Source organism: Mustela erminea, chromosome 7 (assembly GCF_009829155.1).
Source record: "Mustela erminea isolate mMusErm1 chromosome 7, mMusErm1.Pri, whole genome shotgun sequence".
Classification (NCBI taxonomy): domain Eukaryota; kingdom Metazoa; phylum Chordata; class Mammalia; order Carnivora; family Mustelidae; genus Mustela; species Mustela erminea.
In genome coordinates this window covers 123,197,340-123,218,695 of record NC_045620.1, presented here as the reverse complement: position 1 = coordinate 123,218,695, position 21,356 = coordinate 123,197,340, and the positions used below count along the sequence as shown (strand labels likewise).

At 45.4% G+C, this 21,356-nt stretch overlaps 3 protein-coding genes across 11 annotated transcripts in view; 1 reads left to right on the top strand and 2 right to left on the bottom strand.

Moving 5' to 3' along the window:
* Window positions 1-105: 105 nt before the first annotated feature.
* TP53I3 (tumor protein p53 inducible protein 3) lies at window positions 106-6,576 on the bottom strand. 2 transcript variants are annotated; one of them, XM_032353177.1, is made up of 6 exons: window positions 6,339-6,576; window positions 5,892-6,044; window positions 4,250-4,517; window positions 2,428-2,640; window positions 1,371-1,567; window positions 106-378 (listed from the first exon to the last, which is right to left on the bottom strand). In XM_032353177.1, exons 2-6 carry the CDS (start codon window positions 6,027-6,029, stop codon window positions 196-198), a joined length of 999 nt encoding a protein of 332 aa, XP_032209068.1. In that variant the 5' UTR covers window positions 6,030-6,044; window positions 6,339-6,576; the 3' UTR covers window positions 106-195. The 2 variants fall into 2 exon arrangements, with proteins under 2 accessions (XP_032209068.1, XP_032209069.1); XM_032353178.1 differs by lacking the exons at window positions 5,892-6,044; window positions 6,339-6,576 and adding an exon at window positions 5,167-5,201.
* A 4,051-nt stretch (window positions 6,577-10,627) lies between these two features.
* PFN4 (profilin family member 4) lies at window positions 10,628-18,096 on the bottom strand. 6 transcript variants are annotated; one of them, XR_004288001.1, is made up of 6 exons: window positions 17,919-17,997; window positions 17,012-17,140; window positions 16,302-16,439; window positions 15,013-15,118; window positions 12,091-12,571; window positions 10,628-10,915 (listed from the first exon to the last, which is right to left on the bottom strand). XR_004288001.1 is itself a non-coding variant. In XM_032353181.1 (5 exons), the coding sequence occupies exons 2-5, from the start codon at window positions 17,126-17,128 to the stop codon at window positions 12,543-12,545; spliced, it is 390 nt and encodes a 129-aa protein (XP_032209072.1). In that variant the 5' UTR covers window positions 17,129-17,140; window positions 18,013-18,096; the 3' UTR covers window positions 10,628-12,542. The 6 variants fall into 6 exon arrangements, 5 of the variants coding, with proteins under 5 accessions (XP_032209072.1, XP_032209074.1, XP_032209071.1 ...); XM_032353181.1 differs by lacking the exon at window positions 17,919-17,997 and adding an exon at window positions 18,013-18,096 and having other exon boundaries at window positions 10,628-12,571; XM_032353183.1 differs by having other exon boundaries at window positions 10,628-12,571; window positions 17,978-18,059.
* A 104-nt stretch (window positions 18,097-18,200) lies between these two features.
* Window positions 18,201-21,356, top strand: part of FAM228B (family with sequence similarity 228 member B) — a 41,464-nt gene continuing 38,308 nt past the window's right edge. For all 3 annotated transcript variants that reach the window (XR_004288000.1, XM_032353175.1, XM_032353176.1), the window contains exons 1-2: window positions 18,201-18,297; window positions 19,071-19,201. Coding sequence is in view for 2 of the 3 variants with exons in the window: in XM_032353175.1 (XP_032209066.1) it covers window positions 19,094-19,201 (108 nt within the window). In the remaining variant the exon portion in view is untranslated. The remainder of the gene's footprint in view (window positions 18,298-19,070; window positions 19,202-21,356) is intronic.

Below are 21,356 nucleotides of genomic sequence, written 5' to 3'. Positions count from 1 at the left end.
AGGCCGCGGTCTGGGGCCGCCGCAGTGAGAGGGCAACCCTTCAAATCTACTCTTTATTTCATTCGATTGTTTTTACACGAATCCGTAGGCGAGACCAGGGGAGGGCCAGGAGGTTACAGGGCGGCTTGGAGTGGCACCCGATCTCTTTCCCGCGTCCTATGGACTTTCTCCAGTTTGTCCTGGGAAACTTGTCCTTCACTGCGGCAGTTCCAGGACGATTTTGCCCACGTTCTTGTTACTCTCCATGTATGCATGGGCCTCTTGGATGGCAGTCACGGGGTAGACTCTGTCCAGCACGGGCAGTAGACGTTGGGGACTCTCCGTGGAGAAGTGGGGTAGGACTTGTTCTGTGAAAGCCTCCACCAGCCTTTGCTTGTACTTAAGATAAGGAAAAGAAGACATCAGCCTAGACAAAGACTTTACCTTGCCGCTCCCCATTCTCTTAGTAGCCTCTGTGCTCTCTCTGAAATGTGTACACACCTGAAGATGCACAGAGCATACCCACCCCCTTCACTGCCAGCATGTATGTGCATGCCCCCAAATGTATAATCTCTTCTGTACCAGGGAAAAAGCCTCAATCCTGTACTAAGATATTAGTGGCACTGGCAACACGACTGTTCTTAAAGGTTTAAAGCAGGTGGTGACCACAGACAGGATTTCTGTTGGCTCAGTTCAAAAGGGATGTTTAAGCTCTACTATCCCACAGGTGTGAAATACTCAGTGGGAAAACATTCCCCAGTCTGGCACCTGCTGGAGTCCCACATAGAGAAGATTTCAATAACATAATCTATTGAAGGCAGAACCTTAACTAACCTTATTCACCTTTCTTATCACACCGAGAAGAGTTTTCCTTTGAAGACATCTTGGCACTATTAGAAATGGGCGCCTGGGTGGCTCAGTGGGTTAAGCCGCTGCCTTCGGCTCAGGTCATGATCTCAGGGTCCTGGGATCGAGGCCCGCATCGGGCTCTCTGCTCAGCAGGGAGCCTGCTTCCCTCTCTATCTCTGCCTGCCTCTCCATCTACTTGTGATTTCTCTCTGTCAAATAAATAAATAAAATCTTAAAAAAAAAAAAATTGTTTAAAAAAAAAAATGTATTTCCTAATACTGTCAATGCTTTGTTCATTCTGTTAGAAAATTTTAAATAACAGGTGAAATGTTCCCTACGTTCCAAGATGTTGAGACTTTCTATTGACTACTTTTAATTAGTTCTGTGAAAATGGTTACTTATTTATCCATGGGAGGGGGCAGGTTTCTACATAGGTGCTCTCACAGAAGACGTGTCAGATCTTCCTTTCTTGGAGCTACATAAGCGCACCACACTTTAGTGGGTAATAATTACATCACATTATCTTCTCACTCATCATTCACCTTTTTGTCCCTAGACCTCAGCAGAGTGGTGATCAGACTTCCTCGTTTAAAAAGTAGCTTTGAAAATAGAGGTCCACTGACGTCAGTTCCTCCCATCAGACCGTAGAGAATCCAGCGACCATCTAGAGCCAGGCAGTTGACGTTTTTCTCCCAGTAGGAGCCACCTATGCAGTCTAGAATAAGGTTGACTCCAGCACCTTTCACAGGAAACACAGATTTGTAATGCTCCTCAGACACAGAAGGCTTTGTGCAAAGTAAGATTCCATAGTATATTTGTGAATATATGGGTATATACACAGGTGGGATTGGTAAATCTGTAGCTTGGAACTAGAAACACTACTCATAGAAACACTGTTGTAGATGGAGTTTAGGTAACTGAACTTTATCATACATGTGTGCTATAATTCATGTTTTATGATTCCTAGCCACAGCAAGAGGGAAATGGGGCAACACCATGACCTGGTTTATCTCTCTTGATCCCCCTTAAGTACAAAACTCACAGTCACCCAGGCACGAATGAGAATAGAACAGGGGAGGTCTGCCCAGTCTACAGGACAGGCAGGTTTGCATCTAAATTATGAAATGTCTGCACTGGGTTATCTGAATCGTAGTTTTACAAGTATTCGTTTCACGTTTCCTTTTTAACTCATGCGAAAAATGGAAAGGGATAAGCCAAAAACAGACATATTTGGCTTGGGAATACAGAGGCTCACATCTTTAGAGAGCTATCATCCTAACCCTACTCTGACCACACCAAGCTCCTGTTAACTCATTGCAGAGTGACTCTGAAGAATGGCTCCTGGCTAATTCTAGTCCAACTCTCTCAGACTCATCCGGTTTCTAGAAAGCGTATGAATGCTATCCCTTACGAGAATGCACACAGAAACATTTTAGTCCTAACACTGCCTGCCTGTCTCCAGAGGTCAAACACCTGAATGCTAGAATTTGGCTGGGTAGCTGCTGTGTATTTAGCAGAGCACTGGCAAACTTCAGGCTGGTGAGGACTTGACTGAACCATCTCTGAAATTCCTGTTGGGCTGCAGGAGCTACTGCTTACCTTTGGTGAACTTCAGTGTTGCTTCAGAAAAATCCTCTTCTTTGTAATTGAATCCGGCTGCTGCTCCAAGCTTTTCTGCCATCTGAAGCTTGTGCCGGGAGCCAGCTGTGACTAGAGGAATAGCTCCAGCCATGCGTGCGAGTTGGATGGCAGCCGTGCCCACACCACTTGATCCTGCATGGATTAGCACAGTCTCTCCAGCCTGAACGTTTCCTGCGGCACAAAGTACAAAAACCATTCTCTTTACAAGTGCTACACGTGCCCCACGCAGGCATATTCTACCACATGCCCCTGGCCCTGGCCCACCAAATGCCCAGTTTCTTGGTCTCTTAACACGATGACAGCTCTTTTTTGTTTTACTGACTCTTATCAAAGTGGAAGAAAACATTTTGAAACAAAGTTGTTAGCAGTCACATCCACAATCTGTTTTACTTAAGAAATGATCCCGAGATGCGCATCTCTGACATGTACCTTAATAGATAAGAATATGTACCATTGGGGCACCTCGGTGGCTCAGTGGGTTAAAGCCTCTGCCTTCGGCTCAGGTCATGATCTCAGGGTCCTGGGATGGAGCCCCGAGCTGGGCTCTCTGCTCAGCAGGGAGCCTGCTTCCCTTCCTCTCTCTCTGCCTGCCTCTCTGCCTACTTGTGATCTCTGTCTGTCAAATGAATAAATAAAATCTTAAAAAAAAAAAAATGTGTACCATTCCCACTGTCACCACCTGAAGCCCGTTCCCCTTCAGTCTGAAACTGGTCTCCAACTGGTCTCAACGATCCCGTCACCATACACAACCATCAGGATCCTTACTTAAATGGAGCTTTCATTATGTCACTTTCTTCTCAAAATATAAAGTGGTTCTCAGGTGGCTCTTGCATCAGGTTCTGGCAATGTGCCATTCAGGGCCACTGAAACCCAGTCCTAGTGTCGTCTTTCACAGATGATAATCATCCTTCACTCTGAGTGGAGCAGCTGATTTCACTGGGTCACTGCCTTAAACCACCAAGGCTTGCCTTCTATCACATCTCAACTTTACCCACCCTTCAAGTCCTTCTCTTCCAGAAAGCCCTCTCTTATCATCTGTGCCCACACTAACTATTCCCATCTTGAGTTTTGTTTTTTTTTAAGATTTCATTTTTTCATTTGACAGAGAGCGAGCAAGCCCTGGAGGGAGGAGCAGAGGGAGAGGGACAAGCAGACTCCCCGCTGAGCAGGGAGCCCGATGCAGGGCTTGATCCCAGGACCCTGGGATCATAAACCGAGCTGAAGGCAGATGCTTAACTGAATGAGCCACCCAGGTGCCTCTCTCCCTCCCACTCCCATCTTGAGACAAGGCCATCTTCTGAACTCTGTGGTTGTCTAATTTCTGTACATGCCTTGTCTTCCCAATTTACTCTATTCCCTGACAACAGGGACCAAATCTTAGGCTGGCCCCGTCATCTCTTGACTGACTTCAGTGGGACTGAGGAGGAATAAAAGACTGACTGGCCCCTTCTACCCTACTAGGGCTCACAGAGAGAAGCTCAGCGAGACTTTGAGCTGCTGAGACTACTGGTGGGCCTACAGTGTGAAGATGGGCACAGGCCTTCTATCCAGTGCTTTCTAGGCTTTCCATCTGCTAACCTTGGTTTTCAGCCTCAACATAAGGTCATTGGTAACATGGTATGAGGACCTCATACTACTGATAGTACATCAGGGTGCGCTGTTGGGTGTGGCATAGTGGCCAGGTCAAAGCCACCCCAGAAGACTGCTGGGTTTTCAGGTGGCTGAGTCATCAAGTAACGGAACCACACTGTATAGGGTGAGCATGGGGGGGCCTCCTCACCCACGAGATGTAACAGCTGGAAGGCAGTAAGCCAGGCCTCTGGAATGGCTGCAGCCTGGGACAGGGTCATTCCTGCTGGGATGGGCATCAGGAACTCTTCAGGGGCAGTGACATACTGAGCCTGTCCCCCACCAGGCAGCAGAACCATGGCTGGGTCCCCAATTTTCCAGTGCCCCTGGCAGGCAGGCCCCAGCTCTGCTATGTGTCCAGATGCCTCCAGTCCCAAAATGCTGCTGGCTCCTGGGGGTGGGGCATACTGGCCTTGTCTCTGCAGAAAGAGGAGTGAGCTAAGTGAGAAGCATGGTCAGGAATGTGTGCATTACCATCCCTGGGCCTCTTCCAAAAGCCCCTCTTTTTCTCAAAAAGATCAGGATAAAGATAGGTTTTGTAAGTCAGGAAAAGAGACAAGAAAAGTTAATTCAAGAAAGATACTGTAGGTCATATAATCACGGGATGTCAGAACTGGTAGGGTCCTTAGCTATTTATCCGAACGCCTTGTTTTACAAATGGAGAAACAGACCTGTAAAGGGAAATGCCTTGTCCAAAGTCTGAAAGTAAATTAGTAAATTAGTAGCAATACTTAGGAACAAAACCATGGAATACCCCCCCTTTTTTTTTAAATTTTTTTCCCCTGGAAGCCCCATTAACTCCATTTAACCCCATTTCCCACAGATAAAGGGCTGAGCCATTGACACAGGGAAGTCAAGTGTAGCCCAGGACCAGAGCCAGATCTGGGTTCCATGATGGTGCCCACCAGCAAAAACCATGGACTCCTAAATGATTGTTCTCGTAAGTGCCAGCTCTGTCCTCACGCATTGCAATCCTCAGAAGCCTCCAACTGGAGGCCTCAGAGCAGAGGGGCTGAACTAAGAGTGTGTACTAGAACCATTTGAGGAGCTTTGTCAAGGTATACATGCCTGCGTTGTGGTCATGTTTATTTTTGAAAAGTGCCCCAGGGGTGTCTGGGTGGCTCAGTCGGTTGGACTTCTGCCTTCCCTCTGCTGCTCCCCTTGCTTGTGCGAGCGCTCTCTCTAATAAATAAACAAAAATAAAATCTTTAAGAAAGAAAAGTGCCCCCGGGTGATTCTGGCACGCTTCTGTTACCCCAATCAATGCAGCTGGCTCAGTTTAGCGTTTCAAACAGCAGGAAAAAAGATTCCTAGAGTATAGTCCCTGGCCAGCTCCCGGGACCCTACAGCTCCTGGATCCGACAAGCAGAAAGAGTGCAGACTTTGGATCCACAAAGCCCTAGATTTGAATTACAGCTGCCCAGATTACTGCTGTCGTGGCCTTGGGTACACTGCTTAACCTCTGACTCTGTTGTCTGTATAATGCGGACGGTAAACAGGGTTGCCAGAGGAGTGAAATGGAGACAGAACAAGGCCTAACACACAATCCCCTCAACAAAGAGCAGTTCCCATCTCCTTATCTGTTAGCCTGAGCAGATGATGGATTAACACAGCGTAGATGCTTTGTAAACATGCCTGTATACTGTCGTAGAACCCCCAGCACACATTCTGCAGACACATCCTGATGAATGTTACAGGCAATGCCCTAGGTCATTCCTTCATCTGTCTGGTAAATGTTTATGGAAGACCCTGGAATCCCACCCTGCCCCAGCCACTGCCTGACCCCTGGGCACCTGGAGTAAGTCGGCCCGGTTCAGGGCACTGGCCGCCACCTTCAGGAGGACTTCACCCTCTGCTGGGCTGGGCTTGGCCACCTCCTTCAGGTAAAGGTTTTCTGGTCCTCCGGGCTTGTCGAAGTGCACAGCTAGCATGTTCTCTGAGGACACCTTAGAAGCAAGGAACGGAGTCCGAGGCCCTTTGCGGAGCGCAGCGCCCCCTGCCGGCCAGCGGCTTCCCCTTCGGTCTCCACAAGGTCTGAGCCTCGCCGCTCCCCACCCTCCTTCCCGCAAGGTCCCCGCAGCCTCCTGACGGATCCCTCGCAGAGGACGCAAGTTAGGACTGGGGGAAGTGGGGACACCGTCCCAGAGCGTGAGGCAAACTGCGCTGCCTTTGAGCGGGAACACTCCTCCCACCCCCGCCCCCAGACCCACGGGTCCGGGTGTGAGTTTCTGGAGACTTACTGGAGCCCGGCTCTGCGCTGCTCCCCGCGGCTCGGCGCGGTCCTGCGCTCCCCGCCGGCGGGTCCCCGCGAAGGAACTTAGGGGCCCAGCACGGCCTCGGCGGCGAGCGCGAAGCACTGTGGGCAGTACCGGGGGTGGGACTGACCCGAGCCTACCCTCCTCTTCCTTCGGCTCCTTCCCCTTTGAAGATGCAAAGTTAGTGGCAGCGAATCAAGTTCTGTTCGTTCTTTCTTTCTTTCTTTCTTTCTTTCTTTCCTTTTCTTTCTTTCTTTTTTTCTTTTCTTTTCTTTCTTTCCTTCCTTCCTTCCTTTTTTTAAAGCCTGGGGAAACGAATCTTTCTTCCCGTTGGCAGATGGTCCAGCCCCTGCTGCGAGAAGAAAGGACTTCCCTTCTCTCGGGAACTGGACTCGGACTCTGGGCCGGCGATCGGTTTTTCCAGCCAGGCCAGGCCTTTAGCTCCTGGTGTTGTAAGGCTGGTATCCTAAGTATGGGTCGGCAAGCAGGGTGCAGCTGCGAGGAAAGAGAGGAGGACTAGGAGAAAGGGGGAAGGTGAGCGCTGCCAGGAATCCTGACCTCTCCGGCTCTTCCTCCCGGGGATGAGGGAGCGGCACCTGGAAGCTGCTGCCCAGTGAGGCAGTCTGACTTTAGGTTAAGGCTGTATGAATAGGCTACAGCGGGGTTTCTCAGGTTTGGCACTGTTGACACTTTGGGATTAAAAAACATTAAAAAAAAAATTTTAAGGGGCACCTGGGTGGCTCAGTGGGTTAAGCCGCTGCCTTCGGCTCAGGTCATGATCTCGGGGTCCCGGGATCGAGTCCCGCATCGGGCTTCTCTGCTCAGCAGAGAGCCTGCTTCCTCCTCTCTCTCTGCCTGCCTCTCTGCCTACTTGAGATTTCTCTCTGTCAAATAAATTTAAAAAATAAATAAAATAAAAAATTTTAAGAGTTTTATTTATTTACTTGAGAGAGAGCATGTGCAGGGGGAGGGGCAGCGACAGGGAGATGCGGACTCCCCGCTGAGCAGGGAGCGCGGATGTGGAGCTCGATCCCAGGACCCTGAGAACGTGACCTGAGCCGAAGGCACACGCTTAACCCACTGAGCCACCCAGGCGCCCCACTATTGACACTTGGGACTAGATAATTCTTAATTCTGAAAGCCTGTCGTGTCCATTGTGCAGTGTTTAACAGCATTCCTGCTCTCCACCCACTAATAGCACTAGCGCCCCATCCAGTCTGGACGAAAAAGTGCCTCCAGGCATGGGGGGGGGGGCAAAATTGTCCCCAGTTAAGAAGCAATGGGTCCACACAAATGTGTGCTTGTATAAAATAAGTAACTTTTTTTTTTTTAAGTGTTATAATTTACCACGTCTTCACATGTATTCTCATTGGTCTTCATAAAGCTCAGCTGAAAAGCAACTGAGATGCAGAAAGATTAATTTGATTTCAAGGGGCACATAGCTAGTGAGTGCCAAGCCAGGAATCAAATTCACATGTCCTGGTGCTGAGGGAGCAGAAGGCTGGCTGAGGACAAAGCACAAGCTGACACCCTGAAACCACCACTCCTGGGTGGGATCTGTGTGACATTCCTCCGGGAAACTTCAAACTATCTCTCTTTTTTTTTTTTTTTTTTAAAGATTTTATTTATTTATTTAACAGAGAGGGAGAGTACAAGCAGGGAGAGCAGCAGGCAGAGGGGGAGGAAGAAGCAGGCTCTCCACTGAGCCTGGAGCCAGATGTGGGACTCAATCGCAGGAGCCTAGGACCACGTCCCCAGCTGAAGTCAGCCACATGATGAACTGAGCCACTCAGGTGCCCCAACTTCCAACTATCTTAATGTCATTGCCTTGCCAGAGGGTAAAACAACCTTAACTTGACCATGGCAAGGCCTCCAGGGGCTTGTAAGTCTTCTTGAATATGAAAGTTATTTTGAAAACCTCTTTTTTCCTTCCCTCCCCCGACTCCCAAGTATATAATCAGCCTATAATCAGCCACCCCTCACAACCCCAGGAACAGCAGCTCTTTCTGCCCATGGGCCTGTCCCCCTGCTTTAATAAAACCACCATTTTGCACAAAAGGTGTCTCAACAATTCTTTCTTGGCTGTCAGCTCTGGACTGCACACTGATGTGGGAAACAAAGGCAGAAGATGATTACATTTCCCTACTACCTATAGCTCATTGACCAGTCTTTGAAACAGGCAGAGTGACATTCCTCTAGGGACTCAGCTGCCTCCATGTTAATACTTGGCTAAGGGCAAAAGACAATCCTAGCCCCAACCCCCACCCCCATCCTGTAAGTCTACTTTAACATATAAAAATTCCTTTAGCAATTTCCTTTCTCTCAGGGCACCTGGGTGACTCAGTCGGTTAAGCATCAGCCTTTGGCTCAGGTCATCATCCCAAGATCTTGGGATGGAGCCCTGCATCGAGCTCCCTCTCCCTCTGTGCTCTCTCAAAAAATAAACAAAAAATCTTAAAAAAGAATAAAGTTGAGGGGCGCCTGGGTGCCTTAGGGACTTCAGCCTCTGCCTTCGGCTCAGGTCATGATCTCAGGGTCCCCCATCCACCCCATCCCCGCGTGGGGCGCTCTGTTCAGCAGGGAGCCTGCTTCCTGGTCTCTCTCTGCCTTTTTTTTTTTTTAAGGTTTTATTTATTCATTTGATATAGAGATATCGAGAGAGAGAGAGAGAGAGAGGGAGAGCGCTCGAGCATGCATGAGCACGCACAGACAAGGAGGCGGAGTGGTGGCTGGCAGAGGGAGAGGGAGAAGCAGGCTCTCCACTGAGCAAGGAGCCCTATGTGGGGCTCTGTTCCAGGACCCCGGGATCATGACCTGAGCTGAAGGCAGACACTTAACCAACTGAGCCATCCAGGCACCCCCTCAGAGCAGTCTGATATTTATAATCATCCGGTAAAAATGTGCAAAACAATTCTTTAACAGTTGGAAGTTTTAAAATGTAATTTTTCTTCTAGTACTCATATTTTCATTCTACTTTTCTCATAGAATTATATATTGCTATAAATTATACTTTATTGATCATTCTTACCTGGAACAAAAATGTTTATTGTAATTTAAAAAGTTATTTCCTGTGACCACAGGGCTCTAAGTGTTCAGTTTCTTCTGTATTTTATTATCATCACAATATTCTTAGTCCACAAGTGATCAAAACATTATTTTGAATTTTCATATTTTAAGTATAATTTGAAATATTAATAATTATTGAACATGGAAAGTAAAATTTTATTGGAAAGATAGCTCTTAATGACCATTGGTGGGGTTGAATTTTTCCAAGTAATTATGTCTGTGGTGAATATTCCTCATTGCTAGAATGAGACTGGGATCAACATTCATTCTCTTCCTATTTTTCATTTTTATAGACAAGCTCTGAGGAATGTAATTTGCATAAATTAGATGGGAAAGAAATTTCATTATAGGAATGTCAGCCAAGTCTCTGAATACCTCTGAGTTATATGATTAAAAACTATATAATGATCTATCATTGAAAATTATTTTCAGTGATCTATGAGCTGGCAACTTAATTAGGTCTTTCTTCAATTTTTGAAAGCAAAGACTTGAAAACTACTCAACCTGTTAAGGATTTGTTGTACAGCCGTATGTGTCATTCGGGGTGTTGGTATCTGGGGTCATACTAACAAAACTTTGTGAGGATTTATCAAATGATTATCAATTATAGCTGCTTTTTTTTCACTTAGAGACACCTTGTTTAAATTGATATACTCACAAAGGATTCAGAAAGTAAAAATGTTAATTTCAATACAGTTTTGCTAAGACAATTTTTATTTTTAAAATTTTTTCCAACTCTATTACTTTAATTTTTTCAGTGTTCCAAGATTCATTGTTTATGCACCACACTCAGTGCTCCCTGCAATATGTGCCTTCCTTAATACCCACCACCAGGCTCACTCATCCCTCTACCCCACTCCCCTCCAAAACCCTCAGTTTGTTTCTTAGAGGCTAAGACAATTTTTAAAAATCAAGTCCTTCTACCTCATCATATACTTCAAATATATTTTCTTTAACATCTGGGAGCTGCAGATTAATTATGGAAAACCTCTGTGACGTTCTTATTGGCAAAGTTAGTCCTCTTGTTAAATAATCAGCCAAATAAAATTACTTCCTATCAGAGAAGGTTTCTCATTTCTCAATCCAAGTAATCATTGTTAATACATGTCCTATGCCAATCATTTTGCTTCTGAATTTTAAGAAATATAGATAGGTAAGACATAGAAACTTCCTAAGACAAATGATGCAAAGATTTTCCTTATGTCTCATTAATGCTCTTTACTTTATTCTCATGAATCTCTCCCTCACATATGATGTGATTTTTGACAACAGAGGATTAAAACCTTAAAAAATATTTAGAATTTTCCTTTCCCTCACACATTGCAGGTTTTGCTATCCAGGCCAAGCATCACAGTAAGATTGGGGCTGGATGAGAGTACCTACCCCTTTTTTTTGTATCCTGGGGGAAGGGAGCTTGGGGAGGGCAGGTGGGCAGATGGGCAGCTAGAGCTGAGACGACTCCTCAGTTGTGGCAAGTACATATGGAAATTGAGGATCTGGGAAAAAAATTAATCACTTAAACCCATTTGCACCTGTGTGCCCATTCTAAAGTCTTTGTGGACCACCAGGACACAAATCTCCCTCATTTGGAGATCCCGATGTTTCAGAAGATCATCCAGTCCCTGGGAACCTCTGCAAGTACTCTGGCTACCATCAAAGGGTCATTTTTGTGGGTCTCTCTTCAGAAATGGACCTAGTTGGAACTTTGTGATGAGAATTTTAGAACTTAACTGGACAGATCTACATAGAAGGGCTCTAGACAGTGAGACACTTGCCTTGAGGAGGTTTACAAAAAGGGCCCCAGGAGGATCCCAGCAGCGCAGTGGGCATGTGTCCGGGAAGAGCTGGTGAGCAGGCAAGAGGCTTCATGATGGCCTCTAGCACTTTAGACGTTACCTAGAGTCAGACCTTCTGCCTTGCAGGCTCAAAACCCCAGCTTGACAGCATGTGGAGAGTTGAGTATATAAACTACATGATGTCAATGTGCTGATTTACAAGGAGAAACCATTCACGGGAGGACTGATGCCAAAATCTATAGGCAGGTCTACATGGAGAGCCCCAGACAGCATGTGTTTGGAATTCAGAAAATTGTACTTTGCTGCTTGATCATGTCAAGAACTGCAAGAGGTCTAAGACTTGATGCCAGGGGTGTAAGCTGTTCTCTCCTCAGGAGTACCTGAGAGTGTACCAACCAGGTTGGTCTGGAGTTGCCGTTAGGGGAAAGGAAGATGCATCATGCCCAGAAATGATCAGGGTGGAATCCTGAATTTTCAAAATAGAAAATTTTCTCTATAGCTCCCTACCCTTATTGTCCTGATCACCCTGTAAGTGACCAAGAGGAGATGAACCCTTTCTGGAGAAGGTCGCATTCTTTAACCATACTAAGTTATGTGGACTAAGAGGAAGTCAAGAAGATGAAGTAAAAAATCTTTTTGAGTTGATTCTTTAAAAATTCTTTTGAGTTGACTTTTGAAAGGCCTTCCCCATGTTCAACAAAATCCAATGACTGTAGGTGGTGGGGAGCATGGAACATCCGTTAAATACCTTGACTTGTGGCCCAAAGTGTGGCTTTTGTGTTGCCCTTCTCCCCAAGTCCTACAGGGGTGGTGTGGACCAGTGGATGTCACATATGTAATGAGTGGCATTACAGCTCTGAGTTCAGGGAACTTACCTCTTTTATAGCAAGCAGTAAGAAAGTTTGCTCTTTGTTCTGAAGGGAGGCATTACCTCCTTGTTCAAGGTTGCTTCCTGAAAAATCACCCAGAGAAAGGGCCTGGATGAAGAGTTGTTAGAGCCTTGCATTCTTGGCATACCCAGCAAGATGTATGGGAGCACAAGACCCTCAGGGAGGAGTCTCTCAACAGATATGCCCTGGGCAGATAGCAGGTTTCTCATACTCATGTCAATGACCAACACTTAAACAAACAAACCAAGTATAGCTTATAAAGAATTCCAATTAAAAAAGAAGATCTCTTGAAATAAGAAAAATTGCTCCCTTAACTTCTTCCTCTTTAGTATCTTCTTCCTAGTGTTTTCAACCACAAAAGAAAGCATGATTTTTTTTTTCCTTTAGGATCTATTTCTTAAAATAATGAGAGCTGTCTTTCATAGTCCTCTGGTGACTTAATTTCCTTTTCTTCTTAGATATTCTCCTGAAAAGGAAAAGAACATGGTGGTTATTTGTGAGCAACAAATTATCACCACAAAGTGCTTCATTATATTTATTCCACAGACATTGGGAGTGACTACCATGTGCTAGATTCTGGAGATACAAGAATGACTGAATAGTTAAGACTCACTCCCTGCTCTCAAACATACATATATCTCCTAGAATCTTTCACAATTAAACATTTTTAAATAGTCATAATTCTCTTTCTTAAAATGCCTATAATTATCATGTAGAATGTTTTGACAGAAATACAATTATGAGAAAAACAAGTGAAGGAAACAGAAGTAATGAGACAAGTAACTGGCTCCTGAGTAGGTTTCAGCCTCAACCATCCCTCATGAGAATGCAGCCACTTCCAAGATCAGCCTAGCCCTTCCCGAGCAGTGGGATTTTAGTAGCATGATTCCAGCTATCTCCTTCTAAGCAGTACACACTCTTTGGAGCCTTTTGTGGCCCTAACAGGAGTCTCAACCTTTACTGCCAGCCACAGAATCAACCTTACAGTGGTCAGACAAGTTCCCTGGTCTCCAAAGGAGACCTGGGGAATTAGCCCTGGGCCCAGGCTGAAAGGACAGATTCTGGCCTCTTGACAGCCTAACTGCCCATTTTCCTAGCCTCATTTTCTGAATACCTTTAATTAGATAATTAGCCCTACTCTACAGGTCTCCATTTTGTCTTCCTGCTCCAGCCCTAGTCTATTGAAACTGAACCTCCCTCAAACTTTGGACATTTGCTCAGAAAAGGTCCTTGGTATTGCAATTGCCTGTTTTTCCCAGGTTGGAGTTCACTCCTTCTATTAGATGCTTCCAAAGTTGTGTCCTGTCCAGGCTCCGTCCTATTCACTCTTAGAATACCTTATTGCCAGCTATGTAGCATGGTTTATGACATTCCATGCCAGGAAACTGTTAACAACTGGGAAGGTCTGTGCATACATATATTTATGTGTGTATTTTTTTCTGTGATGCTACTTAACTTCTCAGTTAATTTTTAAAGATTCATTTCTTTGGAGACTTCCCTGATTCTGCTAGGCAGAGGTCACTCATTTATTTGTTCATCAAACATGTACTAATTGCCTATTCAACAGTAGACACTCTTAGGTACCAGAGACAGGAGATTAAAACACAATTCTTTATTCTAGGGGCTCACAGTCCAGGTAAACAAACAACTCTAGTGGCTCTAACAATAAAAAAGAACTCTAGTTATAAGGGTATGCATAAAATAGGTAGCATAGTGGAGAGAAGCTGAAGATTTCACTTGCATCTTCAATGATGGTTAAGCATTTGACAACTAAGGGCCCCTGGGTGGCTCAGTCGGTCAAGCATTTGCTTTTGGCTGGGATTGTGATCTCAGGGTCCTGGGACTGAGTCCTACATCTCACTCCCTGCTTAGCGAGGAGTCTGCTTTTCCCTCTACCATTCCCCCCTGCTCATTTTTTTCTCTCTTAAATAAATAAATAAAATCTTTAGGAAAAAAAAAAGAATTTGACAACTGGATGTGAAAGGGCAGGGACAGAAAGGGACACTACAGATAGGGCAGCATGTATAGAGGCATGGAAGGTAGAGACTCTATCTGTTTACAGCTTCGATTTTCTTGCTCTATTAGGATAGTGTAGCACCCATAGGAGATCGTCACTGAATATTTCTTGAAGGAATGAAAGAATGGCTGCTTTCCTCACTAGTAGAAGTAGGGGCTTCTACTATCTTAAAGGAGTGTTCAAGCAACTCCAGCATTTTATTTTTTTTAGGAATTTAAGTTTACATTAAAAAATCTAAAATATAATTTATCATCATTAAACTCAACTTTCATAGATACAATTTTCCAGTTAGTCCTACATTAGATCTTCATTCAAAGACATAAAGACATGGAAGGGGAATGCAGTAGACCTCAACAAGGGAGCTGCAGGCCTCAGTAATTTCTTTTCCTGTAAAGGGTCCTTTACATAGAGTGACCCCCAGCAGCTAAATTTCTAGTTTTACTTTTTTTTTTTTTTTTACACCCTGCTGCTTTACTCATCCCTAGCCCCCCAGCAGCTAATAGATGATGGGGTAGTGTGGAATGACTTATAAAGGGGTAAACTATATGACCCAAGACTTGTCAAATCAGGGTCTTAAAAGAGATTAAGAGGCACAGTGTGAGGCTTGGCCATGATACCAGCCAGGAAAGAAGGCTTTGCAATGGGACAGAACAAAACTGACCCTCTTAGAAACAGAGACTAGAGAAGCATTCTAGCAGTATTCCTGTCCTTGGAGTCCATTTTCACTGTGGCTCCGTTCCACTCCGTTGTTCCAGTGAATCTGTAAGTAACCCAGCATCCTTCCAATAAATCCCTTCCTTTGACCCTGCGTGGTTTGTATTGGCTCTCAGTGACCGGCAGTCAGATCTTTGTCATAGGGAACAAAGACAGGCGTGCGGAGACAAACTTACCCAGCTTCTCCGTGGCTTCCACACAGACACTAGGATACATGCCTTCAATGTAAGTTGCCACCAGAAGATATAGATGGGTCTTCACAACAACCACACCAGTGTTTTCCTGGATAAGAGTAAAACAGAATGCCCTACTTTCAGTTCTAGTCACAGGACTAGCAATTACACTCCAGTCACATTTTGTGCCATTTTTTTTTACTTCCATACACTCATATCTAGTTTTGGACTCTTCACTTTTTTTCCCACTAATTTAGTTGTCTGCTTAAAAAATTTCAGACTTATAATAACAGCATGTGTATTTTGAAAAAGTTCCACTGATTGGAATATACCCCATCCCAGTGAGAACAACTGATATAACAGGGGCGCACGTCTGCCTTCAGCTCAGGTCATGATCCCAGAGTGCTGGGATCAAGCCCAGTGTCAGGCTCCCTGCTCAGTGGGAGTCCAGCAGGAGTCTGCTTTTCCTTTTCCCTCCTCACGCTCACTGGCTATCTGTGTGTCTCTCTCTGACAAATAAATAAAATTTTTTTTAAAGATTTCATTTATTTATTTGACAGAGAGATAGGGAAAGAGCACAAGTAGGCAGAATGGCAGGCAAAGGGAGAGGGAGAAGCCCACTCTCTGCTGAGCAGGAAGCCCGATGCGGGGCTCGATCCCAGGACCCTGGGACCATGACCCGAGCAGAAGGCAGAGGCTTTAACCCACTGAGCCACCTAGGCGCCCCTAAAATATTTTTTAAAAATGAGAAAGTAATAGATTTTGGAATTGGGCATCTCTGGGCTTGAATCCCAGCACCTCCATTTCCTGCAGCATGACTAAAGAAGACTTACTTAACCTTGCAAATGCTCTGTTTCCTTGTTCCAGTAAAATGAGGCTACTTTAGAATGCAGATGAAGTATGCTTAACCCACAAGATAGGCCATCCAGTAAATGTGAATTTTCTCTTCTTATTTCCCTATAGGCAATAGAGCTAGGAGAGGTGTTAAGCATAAGAATGTTATCTTTCTTTCTTTTTTAAAAGGAGCATGTAGAATATAGAGTAGTGAAAAGAGATACTTCAGGCAAGTTTCTGTTGATAGATTTGGGGAATGAATGTTTCTCAGGTAGGCTCCCTGTTCCTACTTTATTTTACGCATGCCTTCCTAAGTACTAGACCGCTGTCTCAGACACTGTCACTGCAGGAATGGGGTTAGGTTGTTTTATAAATGGGATCAGGGGGCACAGCAGATTGGAATCAAATTCTTTTCTCAAGGTTTTTTACCTAGCTGTCTTCAAATTGTGAACACTCACATTCTTAGCATAAAGTGAATAGTCATCAGCTCGGATACATTTGTAGTCCTTTTCCTTGAAATACAATCCTTCTCTTCTAGTTTGCAAAGGGTTCTTGGCGAATCCATTCACAAGTGTCCGGACGTCATGAGGCATCATCTGCAGAAGTTAAATAGAGTATGAGTGGGTAAACTATGCAAGCTGGCCAAATTTTGGCCCACTGTCTGTTTTTGTAGGCCTGCCAGCAAAGAATAGTTTTTACATTTTTAAGTCATCGGAAAAAAGGCAATAGAATAATATTTTGTGATATGTAAAAGTTGCATGAAATTCAAATTTCAGTGTTCATAAATAAAGAGTTGTTGGAACATGGTCACACCCATTCTTTTATGTATGCCTGTTTTCCCACTCAAACTGCATAGTAGTTGTGTAGTTGTGACTCAGGCCATATGGCCCAGAAATCTAAAATGTTTACTATGGCTCTTTACAGAAAAACTTTTGATAACAATGCTTATGCCTGGGGTGCCTGGGTGGCTCAGTTGGTTAATTAAGCATCTGCGTTTCGGCTCTGGTCATGATCCCAGGGTCCTGGGTTGGAGCCTGCTTCTCCCTCTCTCACTTCCCCTTGCTTGTGTTCCCTCTCTCACTGTGTCTCTTTCTGTCAAATAAATAAATAAATAAATAAATAAAATCTTAAAAAAAAAAAGCTTATGCCCAAACTTGCTTTTCCTTACACTAAATCCTGGTGATGCTACACACAAGCTTCGTTCTTGGAGCTTGATGAGGGCTGCACTGTCAACATGCTTTGTTCCCAGCAGAGTATCCAACAGTAAGTTCTGCAGATGGCTCATGCTCCCTCCGCTCTGAAAAGGGGAACTACAGTTGAAACGACTCACTCTGGCTACCTTTGGAAAGGCCTGCGAATACAAGTCTCCTTAGACACTTCGGACAGTTTTCAGCGCGTGCACTTTGGAAGTAGGGAAAATGGTGGTCCATCATGTAATAGCCACCAGTATTCAAAGAGGAAAATAGAATCCTAGAAAATCGCAATTCATACAGCAGGTTATTGAGTTTGGAAAAACCACTGCTCACAATTTTCTAGTTATACCAATGGTTTGCTCCAGAGTCACCCGAGATTATAAACCCAAACCCAAACACCTGCGGGACGCAGAGCCACGGACCTAATTTAACAAGGGTCGATGAGATCAGCGGGTCCTTACCCCTGACCAGCATCCCCGCGAACTATGGGTACTGATCCAGAGGATTTAACGCGTTTAAAGCGGCCTTTTCCGCATTTGGGCCTCCTTCATAAGGACAACCTCCACAAATACTAGTCCTTATGGATACGTAAGGCCAAGCGCCCTTTCCGGCCACTCCCTGCGCAGTGGTTTAGGCCACCCGGCCGGAGGTAGGGTGGGGGGGGTCCCTGAGGAAAGACTGGAGGCGAGGGAGGGGGGTGTCTAACGTCCAGTCGTGTTGGCTGGGAAGACACACAGAGTGCTTAGGGGAAGGCGATGGTCCAGCGTGAGCAGAACGCAAGGCGGCACTGGGAAAGCAGCGCGGCACTGGGCCCAGGGCCGGCGAGCGGAACGGCGGCCCGTCAACGGGCGCGGGGGAAGGCGGGACGGAAAGGCGACGTGCCTAGCTATTGGCTGCAATATCTGCCCGTCACCGAGAAGCGCTTCGGTGTGGTTCGCTACCTCCAACCCGCCCCCCAGCGCCCCAACCCGGGTACCCCGGTTATTTCTCCGCGGGGCTGGGCTCGGCAGCGCAGTTGCTCCGGGCTCGGGGTCGCAGTGGTGGCTGGTGGGGTTCTAGCTTGTCGTCTGTCGCGGCGCAGGGGCTGCGGGGGGCTACGTCAATTAAACACTGGACTCGAACGTTCTGTCATTCCGAGGCGACGGGCCCAGGCTGACGGGCCCGCAGGCCCTTGGGGGGCGCACTCTCCTGTCGCAGTCGACCACTGCGGGGCCGTGGGTCTTGGGGCAGGACCCCTCGCGTGCTTGGGAAGGGAGCTGAGGTACCTGGATGGTCGGCAGCTTTCCTGCCAGGCCGGGCGGAGCAGGCACTAATCTTGTTGACGGGATGGGAGGGAGGGGACGGGGTGGTGGGTCCTGTAGGTCTACAGCGGGCGCAAGCCCTAATGACATCCCCCTCAGGTGACGATCGGCGGGCGGGGGGTGGTGGTGGTGTGTGTGTGTGTGGGGGGGTGCTTTGGGCGTCCTAGAACTCGAGGACACAAATTTTTGTGAAAGCCCCTCCCTCTCTACTAAGCCCCTCGCGTGGGCTTCAGTAGCCAGTAAGTTGGAAGTCCCTGGGTTGACGGTCCTGAGTCAGGAAAACTGCAGTGCGACCCCTAGAGGCCTGTCTGGTAATTGCCACGCCGGCTCGAACGGGCTGTGTGGTTGAAGGACGTGGAAAGCCTGGAATTCCGGGGGTTGCTGGGGTCAGTCCTGTGAGAACCTCCCCTGCTTAAAAGACGGTGGGGCAGGATGTGATTGCTTACTGAATGGTTTGTAATTCCAGGCTGTTCTGAGGACACAGAGCCTTGGAAGTGAGCTGAAGGGGCATGCAAAGCGCCATAAGGCCCCTTCCCCTGTCCAGCATGGCTGGTTCTGAAGATCTAATAAAAAATTATGGTGAAGGCCTCTTACTAGGGAAAGTGTGGGTGGCTACTAATTCAGAATCTGTTCCACACCCCTCGTGGTCACGAGGATTGTTAATTAAGCAGAAGAGAAAGCAGGACTGTGAATTCTCATTACTAAATAAGCTTTTTTTTTTTTTTTTTTTTAGTTTCCCTAGGAGCTCTGTTTTTTATGACCACAATGAGAAATTTAGACAGTGATGATCAGTTAACTGACAAGCTTCACAAGCCCAAGAGATCGAAAGAATGGTTTGAACCACAGCCACTTTCTTTTATGGAGGTAATGGTAGCATGGCATTTTGAAGTTTGTATTTGGGTAGTTGTACTGAGATGTGGCTTGTGCTTAATATTTTTTCCTATGTTTTATATTTAATTTCTGCTCTTTATTATTCCATTCGTTCTACTAACTTTCGTTTGCTATTCATTTACTTGCTTTTTAAGGTGGAATCATAGGCAAATGATTACGTTTTCCATATAGCAGTTATAAAATTTGTCCTGAAGCACTTTTAACACTTTGTGTTTTTAAAAACTATTGTAATTTTTTTCTAAACCACTTCATTAAGTTATAACTGATATGCAGTAAGCTGCATATATTTGAAGTGTACATTTTGATAAATTTTGATGTGTTCCCACATGTGAAACTATCACCACAATCAAGAGAATGAACATATTCAGTATTCCCAAAGTTTCCTTCTACTGTGTCCCTTTTGTCATCCTTCCCTCCCTGCCAACCCTCAAGGCAACCACTGATTTGCTTTCTGTCACTACATTTGTTTAGCATTTAAAAAATTTTATACAGATGTCATCTTAAACAGCATGTGTTCCCTTTATCTGGCTTCTTTCACGCACCATAATTATTTTGCAATTCATTCATGTTGTGGCATGTATCAGTACCTCATTCCCTTTTTTTTTTTTTTTTTTTTTTTTTGGTTGGGTGCTGTATATCCTAGTTTGTCCATCCTGCTGATGGAAATTTGGGTCATTTGCATTGTTTGGCTATTACAAATAAAGCTGTTAGGAGTACTCACGTACATGTCTTTACATGGACATATGCTTTCGTTTCTCCTGGGTATCTAGTTGTGGGATGACTGGGTCATGTAATAAGTGAATTTAACTTTTTTAAAAAAATATTTTATTTATTTATTCGACCCAGAGAGAGAGAGATGGTAAGAGAAAGAATATAAGCAGGGGGTAGCGGAAGATGGAGAAGGACTCCCGCTGAGCAGGGAGCTGGGTGTGGGGCTCCATCCCAGGACCCTGGGATCACGATGTGAGCTGAAGGCAGACACCTAATGACTGAGCCATCCAGGTGCCCCGAATTTAACTTTTTTATGAAACTGCCAGACTGTTTTCCAAAGGAGTTTGCCTTGTACATACATAGGTCAAGGATCTGCCAGGAATTTGGTTAGTTAATTTGTAAAATTGGTGGCATCTGCTCTACGGCTTCCTCGTCTCAGGTATTTCACCTTTGACTTTCCAGCTCCTATGATTGCCCTGAACTCTGTCTTCTAATTCTTTTTTTTTTTTCTTCTTTTTTTAAAAGTCCATCTTTTTTTAGTAATCTCTGCACCCAACACGGGGCTCAAATTCACAACCCTGAGATCAAGAGTTGCATGCTCCTCTGACTGACCAGCCAGGTCCCCCTGTCTTCTAATTCTTGAATTCTGTAAAACTTCTTGTTTCCGAGTTTGAGCTCGCACCTTTAGCTCTGATGGAGGCCTGCTCTTAGACAAAAGTCCATAAAAACTTAAAACTTCTACCAATGTTATGGTCTTTTTCCGAGGGTTGATTACATTCTTGTTTCTCTCTGCTTTTGGTCAGTCTCTAGCATCTTCAGATTGTTTTTTATATTTTTGTCTAGAATATTAATTCAGTACCCATATTGGTTTTGAGAACAACAGATTTGCCATGAATAGCAACTCTATGGGACGGAAAGAGCAAAGAAAATGAATCTGGAGGTGGTTTTGTTTTTTTTTAATTAAAAAAATTTTTTTTGATTTTAATTTTTTTTTTTAACAATTTTATTCATTTGAGAGAGAGACAGACAGACAGAGCACAAACCAGGGGAGAGACAGAATAAGAGGGAGAAGCAGACTCCCTGCCCAGCCCGGAGCCCAAAGTGGGGCTTAATCCCAGGACCCGTAGATCACAGCCCGAGACCAAGGCAGACACCCAACCACTGGAGCCACCCAGGCATCCCTTTTATGAATTTTTAAAAATCATTAAAAATTTTTTTTATTACTTTAAAGATTCCACTCATTCATTTGACAGAGAGACAGCAAGAGAGGGAACACAAGCAGAGGGAGAGGGAGAAGCAGGCTTCCTGCCAATCAGGGAGCCTGATGTGGAGCTCGATCCCAGAACCCTGGGATCATGACCTGAGCCGAAGGCAGACACTTAACGACTGAGCCACTCAGGCACCCCTAAATCATTTT